This window comes from Anopheles marshallii, chromosome 2 (assembly GCF_943734725.1).
Source record: "Anopheles marshallii chromosome 2, idAnoMarsDA_429_01, whole genome shotgun sequence".
NCBI lineage: Eukaryota > Metazoa > Arthropoda > Insecta > Diptera > Culicidae > Anopheles > Anopheles marshallii.
In genome coordinates this window covers 75,138,902-75,150,047 of record NC_071326.1, presented here as the reverse complement: position 1 = coordinate 75,150,047, position 11,146 = coordinate 75,138,902, and the positions used below count along the sequence as shown (strand labels likewise).

Sequence of the window (11,146 nt, the reverse complement as noted above, 5' to 3'; positions counted from 1 at the left end):
CTTTCCTGCTCACCAAACACACCGTGGCGCGTTATTTAATACATTACTGCATTGGATGGGATTATCTCTTTACACTTTTTTTTTCCGTTTTTTGTTCTACCTTCAATCAACAACTTCCTTCGCCATTCGCAAACATGCACAAACTTGAATTGTTTTCATTTTATGCTTCATTTGCACCACACTAACACACCGCCAATGTTTATGGGATCACCGATAGAAACAGTTTTAGGGAAACACTTTTAAAATGCGTTAAGAATACGCGAAAACTTACTTTACTCGCATGAAAAACACCGACCATACCATCACACAAACTATCGTTCGATTTTAGTTTATGGTGTACGCATCTACGTTTGTGGGGAAAAAAACAACAAACATAAAAAAAAATCGAGCAGACAGCATAGCTGCGCGACTCAACTGTCAGTGCACGTGCCACATAACGATTGCTGCAAGGTGAGGTGTGACAAATTTTCATTCTGTTTCAAATTAGTTTTTTCACATTTATGATGAAATTTTCCCTAGTAGGCGACTTCTATTTTGTCGTACTATAATCTTGCAGGTATATTTGTTCATGACTTAATTAAAACATTTGTCGATAACTGCAATGCATGAAAATGTTCTTTTGCAAGAAAGTTTTTGCATCGCTTTTCTTATCAAACACAATAAATTTAAAGCACCGTCTACACGTTGCAAATCCATTTGAAAATTTTTACATTACAAAAAGCAGAACTATGCATGCAGAATTTCAGCTTTGTGAATAAAAGTGAGGAAATTTCTGTTGATAACGGTCGTTGGTGGTTGTTTCTGCATGCATACTCATTTGAGTGTTTGAAATAAAAATTGGGTTTATAACGTTTTAAAATAGTTTTGTTTGGTGGATCATTTCAATACATATTTTCTGACAAACTAGCCTTAATTTTTACAGCATGATAGGTCAGCTTCCAGCAAGATAAGTCCAATTTTCAAATGTAATTCCAGTTCAATGAATGCAATTCACCATTTTCACCACTCGTTCTCGCATTGTGGTGTATTACCGCTGCTTATACACCTTGGATGTCATTCGTGTAGCGGACACTGCAGTAAATGTCACCCGTACCAGCGTAGGCCGTACATTAGCTGTATTTTGTTAAAAGTAATGAATATTTTGAATGAAACACTTCTGTAATGTATTTCCGTTCGCTTCCTTCGTGCGTCGTACGCTGTGTGTGAAGAAAGTTTGTTGTTTGTAAAGTGTGCGTGAATGTTACAAAAAAACTGTTAAGCTTGGACCTCGGTTACTGTGTTTATCATCAGGTACTCTGATAATCGTCACAGCACACTCCCGTGATCTTTGTTCACTTTTAGCAATATTCAACGTGTCACCAGTTTCGTCCGCATAGCGACAGGCAACGAGACAATTGCCAGCTGTACGCACAACATCACCAAGGGCGGCAGATTTCTTCGTTGCTCCACAACGAAACACCGAAACCTACTCAGAGCAGCTGAGTAAAGGTCAGGGTGGTGTGGATTTTTTCTTTTGTTTATTATTCATCTGCAAGGAGTGTCGACACTGTCTTCAAATACTTGGAAAACACGACCGACACAAGACACATCCTGACTAGTGCGCGAAACTCCAGGAAAGGTTCTCGGATAAGTTAGTTCCGCTATCGACATTGGGGTTGTCTTTATTCGTGGAAAAAGGAATGATGGTGGAGTGGGACAGGAAACCCCTCATACCCACACGCACGTATCCGTTCCACGCAGGAGAAACGGCAAGTAAACAACAATTAGAGTGAAAACGAACCGAAAGAAAGAAATCAGCAAAAACACTTTCGCTCGCACCGTGGCTGTCCTGTGTGTGTGCGTATGTTTTCAGCTGTAATGAATGCTTCTTGAATGAAAGAGAAGTGTGCGAAGCGATGAGGAGAAGAAACAAGTGAAAGAAGCGCAACAAAAAAAAGCGAACGTACACGTGTGCATGTGTGTGTTTTGAAAACAACAATAGCAAGTGCAACGCAGCAGACATCAACCCCAACAGTTTGTCTCGTGTTCGTGCCCGAAGCCCCATCGTAATGGCCGTGTGCTGATGGAATCCATTGTAAGGATTCGCTTCAGGTGTCGTGCAGATTGTCAGTGCTAAAAAGGTCCCTCGAGACGGCGGCAGGATATTGTCCTTACTCGCGTGTGTTTCAATCAACGTGTGCGTGTGTGTGTGTTCCATCGTTATTTGCCTGTTTCTCATTACAAATGTTTCGAAAGTGCAATCAAAGTAAACCGACCAATTCCTTTTGCATTGTGACATTCATGGCGTGGTGTTAGCGCGTTCTGTATTGTTGGTTCCATCGTGCGTGATTGTTGCATCTGTCAAAAGCTGCATCCATCTGCAAGGGAAAGCCTACTGTGTGTGGATTTTAGCAGCACATCAAGCAAGGTTCACATCATCATCGTCAACATGGGGCTACTGTTTGCCAAAATCTGGAGTTTATTCGGCAATGAAGGTAAGCAAATAAGCGGATTGACATACGTCACCCGCAACGGTATCGCAACGGCAATGAAATTGTACGTTGGCCTACATTTTGAATGGAAGCCCACTAACCACCCCTACCCACGACGTCACGCCAACCCAGTTCGCGGGGTATCGTTTTCTTCATCGGTAGTGAAAGGTCTTTGCTCTCGATCACGGTCGTGATCACAGCAACATCATCATCGAAAACATCGCTACTATTTGCTTGAGTCTTTTTTTTCTCTCTATTTTTGCTCCCTTTTCTTTGTTCACCCATTGCGTTATGTCTCCTTCCACACCCAACCGATGTTCAACCATGCTCACCCGTACGCAGGGCGCTTATCAACGAAATATGAAGCGCCTACTGCTTGTGGGGCTTTCTGCTTATCATGTTGTTACTGAACGTACAATGCATCTACTGCTGTCAGTCGCTTCACACCGGGATCGGGGAAATGTAAACAATGTTTCACCGATTGTAACGAAAGAAACGGATTATTGAAAGTATGTTTCGTTTAGTGAACGGTGTTCCGCGGGTGGAAAGATTTTCTCAACCATTAAACAAGCGCCTGGAAAGGAAAGGCAGATGATAGATAATTAGTCTCCTAGGGTGATCATTAAATACACATTCAATCGCTAAAATGTTAGATAGTTGATAGGAAAATGTGTACGAAAGTGTGGCCTATGCTGTAAAGAGTTACTTACTTGCTTACTTATCCGGCACTACTACCTCTCTGTGGCATTGACCATTCTGATGGATGTAACAACTCCATCTCAATTCGAACCTATCACGGCTCCTCTGTCTATATGGAGGACCTAAAAGTACTGTACAGGGTGGGTCGTTCGGTGTCATTCTAATAATGTGACCAGCCCACCGAAGCCTGATGAGTCTATTTCGCTGTACGTATTAATTAGTTGAACGTACAGCTCGTGGAGTTCATCATTGGAGCGGTTTCACACAAGGGCCCTTCCACACATTCGGGACAAAAAACCATTGTGAGTAGTTTTGGGTGAATCTAATTCAGATTTAGAATCTGAAGCTCTATTTAAAAGATTCATGAGTCATCCAAGACTTATGACTTTCGCCTATTCGTCAGTCTTGAACAAAGTCCATGTCTCAGATGCGTTTGTGGGTACCGGGTAACTAAATAAGTTCGGATAAATGGGTAATCCCAAAAGATGTAAATTTGACTAATCTCGCGAACAAAGAACTGATTATCTCGAGCAGGGTTAATAAAAAAAAAGTCAGAAATGGCAAGCCTAGACCTCCAGAGGTTGTAATGCCACTTACGAAGATCCTCAGACCATTAGAAAGACCATTCATTCGACCGCCAGCACACTAGAGCGTATCCTCAACTTCAATTATGTTATACTTAACGAAAATTGCAAGTAAACATGCTAAATAATTGGTTTCACAATCTTGATTTTGGACTGTCCAAAATGTTCATTAGTTATATTCAAATATAGGACTACAATTTACATCATTATTTCGAATTCTATTTTCCCAACACAAGTTTATCTTGTCTGGATTGTCTAATCGTTAACGTGCTATTCGGTATTGATTTAAAAACTGGTCGTAATCTAATTATTTCGGTTTATGATGTATTAAATTCGAATTGCACGGTGTTGTAGGCCACGACAGTCGTCCAATCGTCCTAAAATTGGGTTTCTTTTAACTCTTTTTACCAAATCAGACACTTTGAAAAAGGAAAATAAAGTAATACAAATAATGATCTGGTGTTTATAATTATTTGCATAAATATGGTACAATTAAGTACAGTGATGGGGCAAAGTACCCTCAAGCAAGATCAGTTCCATATCGCATGCGGATCGTTTTCCGAAACTGAAATAAATAATTAAAAGTATTGCACTGCGGGAAATCGGCAGATCAAGACGAGGTCACAATGCAAAACCGAAAAAAAAACTTACCAAATAAGCTGCACACACTTCAAAGTTGTATTATTTCCGGGAAGGTTCTAGGGACACTTGCTGGTGTTATAACTCTTCCCAGAATCAAAAGGATTCATTTAATAATTCGTTGATTGTTTGCCAAACAAAAGACCAAAAACGTGTTCCGCACCGAAACTCCACAACTTCAACAGGTTTCGCAAAGCGCTAGTTTATGGATTCTGTCGCAAAAGCTTTGCTTGCTGTTACCTCCTCTTGTGGACAGTAGAGTGGGCCAAAAACTCCCAAAAAATAAACAAAATAAAACGACTGTGACTAAAACCATTTCTATCATTTTCTCTCCTTCCTTCAAATTCCGCGCAGATTGCAGACTTCCGTTGAGGGTGTTGTTTGTTTCTCTCTTCTTTTCGAACGAGAGACCGTCTGTCGAACTTTAAATTCCGAAGGTCACGTTGAAAAGTGAAACCATCAATTTAGAGGGAAACGATTAGCTCGATTGCTTTCCATCACACTGCTCGAATGGGGAACTGTTTTTGCCCGGGGGGTGCTAAAGTGTATTGACTTTGACGCTTTTTTTTTTTTTTTAAACTATTCGCCAAAATTACTGGATGTATTGGACATTTTTTACCCAATTCATGACATTTTTCATGGAAAAAATAATTTAATCTACACTGAACAAGCCTATCAGTACAACGTGCTCTGATGAAACAACATACGACAGACAAGCATTTATCAGCAGGCTCCTAGTAAAAAAAAGGGCCAGCAAAAATCGATCCACCAACCCACAACTACGGCAACAAAAAATGAATGAGGTTGCGTTTGGTGAAGCGTACGAAACTGGTCCGGTTTCACTCACTGGAACGACCCCCGGTGGCATATATAGCGGCATATCGGGTGTGTTTTATTTTAAACATTTCATCACGACCGACAACAAAACACCCCGACAGTGTCCCGGCGGTGTCATTTGGCGTGATAAATCAATTAAATGTTACATAAAAAGCATGATTTTAAGGTAGGCGGCGGCGGCGGCGCTTGCGTTGACATTAGGAAATGTGTTTGTTCCAATAATCCCGGAATTGCGATTTCGGTAGCAACAGCATTTCATTGATCATATTTTTGTAAACTGTATAATATATTTTATATTACCTCATTTATCTTGCATGTGCTACGTGACTAGCTCAATAAAAATGTTGAGTTTAAAACATTTACTGTCGAGATTTGAACCCAGACCGGTACTGTTGTTTAGTGCCACATTACCCAACTCCACTATTTGATCGGCAAGAAAGATCGTCTCTTGAAAGTCACTATGTTCTAGCCACACTTCAAGAAATATGTTTTATTTCGAGTTAATTTAACGAATGGTTAGACGTATTATGAGTGTTACATTGCATACTTTACTGAAGCGTACAACATTCAATATATTCCTCTATGTACATCCCCACCGAAGTCTAACTTTCACTGGTAGTTCCATAAAGCCATACATTTCAACCCAAATATGTGAGGAACTCTGACCATTAGCTGCGGTAGTGATTATAGAAATTATAATAAACTACGTCTGCCATACCCATTACAGTGGATCACAGTGGAAAATCACTACCTAACCATACTTTCGCTTGTTTGCTCGACTCCATACGTGGCCGCCAGACGCTACAGATGTTTGCTGCACTGGAACCGAACTTGACAAACATCACTTCTGACTCCCACCGCCACAGCCAATCAAAAGTTCCAAGTAAAGTTGGTCTTAATCGGTCAACTGGCTTAAGTTTGCGGCTAATATTACCGTGGCCGTAATGAGAGTTAATGCGTGTGGTAGTAGTGGACCCTGACCAACCCTTACTCGGGGTAAAGCAGATATCCATCGCAATCGTCAAGATCGGATCATGCGTGTTTGTGTGCCTTAATTCTTGTGACCCTGTGGGGTTGTTTTAAATGTCCACTGCTCCACTTTTAACGGTGGTTGGTGCTAGCAAACCCCTCCATTTTTTGCGGAGAGTAGCAGCACTTTGCTCCACGATCTTCGCACCAGAAGATCATGTGTGGGATAATGTACATCAACCGTCCCGTCTAATGCGTTCCCGCGTAATAGAAGGGAAGTGTACGAGAGTATAATCTGATAATGTCACGGTCGATCGAGCGTTTAACGCGTAACCCGTTCGGGTTAACGTTGATGTTGTAATGTATAATAGGGTGAGTTCGCTCGGCTTGCTTGTTGGTTGCCGTTGCGTGTTGAAGCTGGAACAACCTCATGGTGCTGGAACACCGAAATCGTGATACAGCTTTAATTGACAATTACATTGCTATCCTAAACCGGGGTTAATCGGGAGGTCTTTAACCCTGCATCATGTGTAGGTGCAGCAGTAGAGATGAAGTTAAACGAAACACTCCAGGGTACGTGTGACCGTACAGAAATTGTGGCAGTCATTCGATCAGCATACGTACATGCCTGCGGGTAAATATTCTGCAACTGTCCGACATTTCAGTCGAGCGAGGAAACGATTTGTTTTACACACATGGGCATGGTTGGAACTGAGGCACCCCTAGCCAGATTGTGCATCTAATTTAAACACATGTATACGTTAATTAAACGATACTGACTAATTTAGTCAAGGGTTTCTCCTACCCGCATGTGATATTCATTGCTTTTTGTCATGGAATTTGAACAATATTGTAGTTAAAACATCGAAATAAATTATGTCCATTAACTGTCATGATCCTTTACCATTGTGCTGCAACTGTCAAAATAAAAGCGCGCTCGCGTAAATGTGCGTAAAAGCGCGTCGTGTAGATAGTCGGTTAAGGTTTTAATGTTTCCCATATGTTTATTGCTCTCTGCTCCCGTTCTGGACGCTATTGGGCAAAACATGTATGGTGTCACAACAGTCTGCAAAATGATTTAATTTTATTAGGTGTGTTTTACAACTTTAGAGAGAGTGGGAAAGAGTTTTGCACGGTTGTTTGTTCATTGACATCCGTCGTGTTTATGTATTATATGTTTAGCTTCTGTTTTATCACCTTGTTCTGCAAAAAAAACTAATATTCAATATTTTATTTCTTTATTTTTACCCCCTTTCAGAACACAAACTCGTCATGGTGGGTTTGGACAATGCCGGCAAAACCACCATCCTGTACCAGTTTCTAATGAACGAAGTCGTCCACACAAGCCCTACGATCGGATCGAACGTGGAGGAGGTAATTTGCCATCGTGAAGGATGAAAAGAAACAGTCGTTCAAGCGATACAAAAGCTCCATAATTTGTGTCGTGCTCTCTTCGTAGCAACGAACGTAGCGAATGGTGGAAAAGATTTTTCTTCCGCGTGGAATATGCTTCCGCCACCACACCGAATCGAAATAAGCTGCTTATCTAACGAGCACATTCTTATACTAACCTCATTTGTTTGCTTTGTTTCTTTTGCTTCTTTTGCGTATGCAAACACCAAACTATCAACGGGTGGGCACTGGTTCACACGTGCTGCAGATTGTATGGAAAAACATTCACTTTCTCGTGTGGGATCTCGGTGGACAGCAGAGTTTACGGGCGGCATGGAGCACGTACTACACAAACACAGAGGTAAGCAGGATCAATGCGTTCCGGCCATGTGCTGCACGTGGCGTACGTTTGTCCATTACCATCGTCATCCTTTCGTGTAAAAATAGTAACACCACACAACGGGACAACCTTATTCGGGGTTTCACCATGTGACTCAAAGCATATGTAAACCATTTATTGCAAGCCGCAGAACTTCTCACGCGATTTGCAGGCGCCTGGATGGTAGTAACATTCAAACACGTTTCTTTTGCCATTTTTCAGTTCATCATCATGGTAATAGACTCAACCGATCGCGAACGGTTAGCGGTGACGCGCGAAGAATTGTACAAAATGTTGCAGCATGAAGACTTAACGAAAGCTAGTTTACTAGTGTACGCAAATAAGCAGGTGAGTTTCGGAGCAGTTTCCGATTCAATATTTTATATACTTGGTCCAGTTTTAAGATTCACAATAGTGTAGGGTTTTTTTAATGTAAAAGTTTCAAGTAACCGCTGCTCCTTTTTCTCTTGTTGGATTCATGGCGTTTCTGTACTCATTTCCATCGTTATGTTGTGTTCACGGGTGGAAAGAGTCTTAGGTGATGTACCTTGTTTTTCCTGTTCGTCATCCGCGTCTGATATAGTGATGATGCTAATATCCGGTTCGATTAGTATGCAGTCGTCATCTTCTTCGACATCTATCTCATTCGGATGGTTGAAACTATTATTTTCCTGTTGGGAATGATCCATCCTTGCTTTGGATGCTGTCTCCTTGCTTTCTGCCATCCTTGCCTTGCTTTGAACGTTTCTTCTATTTGGCTGGTACCAGAACCTTTGACTATAGTGTTTCACCAGAGCGAATTCAATGTTTACCGATCAACATTAGTCAATGCCAACTTATCAAGTAAAACTACATGTATACTAGATGTAGTAATATTGAGAACATAGCTATAGGAACATTAGAGAGTACAAGCTACCTCGAGATACAAAAGAAGAAAATTCTTATTTGAAATGGGGCCCCATGCGCCATGGGGATGCATATCAGAAAGATTATTTCTTCTAAAGGAGTGATGCTCAAAAGCTTCCAAAAAAGCGATCCGATTTAATATATCTCTAACTTTCTTTCTTCCCTTCTGTTCTTTTGCAGGATCTAAAAGACTCGATGAGTGCAGCTGAAATATCGAAACAATTAGACCTAACCTCAATTAAAAATCACCAGTGGCACATACAGTCCTGTTGCGCACTGACGGGCGAAGGGTAAAATGATTGGCCGGTGCAAAGCCCTCCGCATAGATTAACATTAATCCAACCTCGGCACATTTCTATTTCCATTTCAGTTTGTACCAGGGATTAGAATGGATAGCACAAAGGATTAAGAAGAAATGACACCCACCTGTGTAAAACTTCCGTAGCTCTGTTACAACCCGGACCAAACGCCGGTCACAATTCCTTCTACTGCACTGTCCGTGGATGCAAGGCAGCGAACAGTAAGGCGGTAGCTTGTCGCGTGTGTTGAGGGGGTAAAGAAATCATAACCATGAGCACCGTTGACTCCATAGTTCAACAGAGAGCCGCAAAGGTATCCCTTGCCCAACTCGTGTTGTCTTCTTTAATCCTTTCGAGACTGTTAAACAAGCACCGCTAGCAAGAAATTTAAAAAAGAAAAGAATTCATCCAATGTTTAGAACAGAGCGCGTTCAACGGTGAACGTGAATTGATTAATATATGCATAGGTTAGCATGCTGGACCTGGCCGAACATAGCTTGTGTTCGTCGGTCAAACACACTAACGCTGGTCAAAGGATGTAAGATAGCGGAGTACTCACAGCATAACTTTAGGCTAGGAAGGAAAAGCAAAGGGTGTTACACGTGGAAATGATTTCCTTACGGGCGCACCTTGATAAACGCGCACTTGTGCCGGGTGAATACGACTGTGAGATAAGATTTAATAGTAGTATATACTAGCTTAAAATGTAAACATATAAACACGAGATAAACACCGCATCCACACTCAGCGGATGCATCTTTTCTGTTGACCGTAAACAGCAAAACGAATGTGCAACAGTGACAGTGCGAAAGCGAAAGAGACACCCTCAATTAACACCTGATAATAGAGATTAAAAAAAGTTGTATAAAAATAGCCAAATGTCGTACGATCGTGGAAGAAAGAGTTTTTGCTTGTAACTGGCATGATGTGCGTGCCGGATGGGATGTAGAGCGACTCTTGGAGCGATAGCAAATTTCATGCAAATTGTATACACAATGTTAATAAGAGCAGGTACTTTACAATAGGGGACAATTGAATTGGCGATTGCTACCTTTGGGAATATGTCAAGCGGTGCGGTTTACGAGCAAATTCCGAACTCAGTAGCCAAATCACTACCACACACGGTGCACGCCGTTAGAAACAAGCCGATAAGCTCGATGTAACGCGGTAGAGTGATAGATGAAAAGACACCGGAGCAGAACAGAGGTACGAAGAAGCAGCAAATCGCAAGGTTTGCATTTTATGTTTTATATGACAAAAACACACACACGACACCAATGTGCAGTGTTTGTGTGTGTTTAAGGTGTATAGTTTTTTATCTTTGTTTCTTACCGTATCAATCAATCTGATCACGAGCGTGCACCCTCAAAAAAGGAAGGAAATGTTTAATCTGTACATTATGTACGCGTTTAGGTAGCCGGATCGGGAAGCCGGATGTTTTGGGGTGTAGGGGAGACAAACTATGAGTGTATTGAGGAGAAAATCAAATCCTGTGCAGTGTTACAACTTGTTGCTCGACGTAGGTTAAGTATGTGGGTATGCATATGGTGTAAGCACTGCTACCGAATCGAATGAATGAGAAATACTTACATTATATAGTTAAAGCAAGTGGAAACAAAGTAACAAAATATATACATACATGTACGTATCGAAAGCACCTCGTTTATTAAAACATATTAAATATGGTGTTTAAAATTTACATTTCATTTTCCGAATATAAACGTTTAATCAATTTTCACTCGGATTGGTAAAAGTGAACCACACGCAGCGACAGGTAATTGGTCATGACTTTTTGCCACTTAGATTTGTACGACCTCTTTTGTGACATTGATGGCAAGCTTGAGAGCCATCGATTATTTTATGTTCGTTTGACAACAGTTTAATTATTGAGTGATACATTTTGTTGTGTATTTCAACTACAGGAAAATCAATTTGAACACGAAGTTAGCTTCGAAGCTCTGTGGATTTTTG

General features: G+C 41.1%; 1 protein-coding gene across 1 annotated transcript; it reads left to right on the top strand.

Moving 5' to 3' along the window:
• Positions 1–2,428: 2,428 nt before the first annotated feature.
• LOC128706745 (ADP-ribosylation factor-like protein 5B) lies at positions 2,429–9,295 on the top strand. The gene is made up of 6 exons (XM_053801688.1): positions 2,429–2,474; positions 7,458–7,573; positions 7,860–7,952; positions 8,193–8,318; positions 9,057–9,166; positions 9,247–9,295. The coding sequence occupies exons 1-6, from the start codon at positions 2,429–2,431 to the stop codon at positions 9,293–9,295; spliced, it is 540 nt and encodes a 179-aa protein (XP_053657663.1).
• The last annotated feature ends 1,851 nt before the right edge of the window (positions 9,296–11,146 follow it).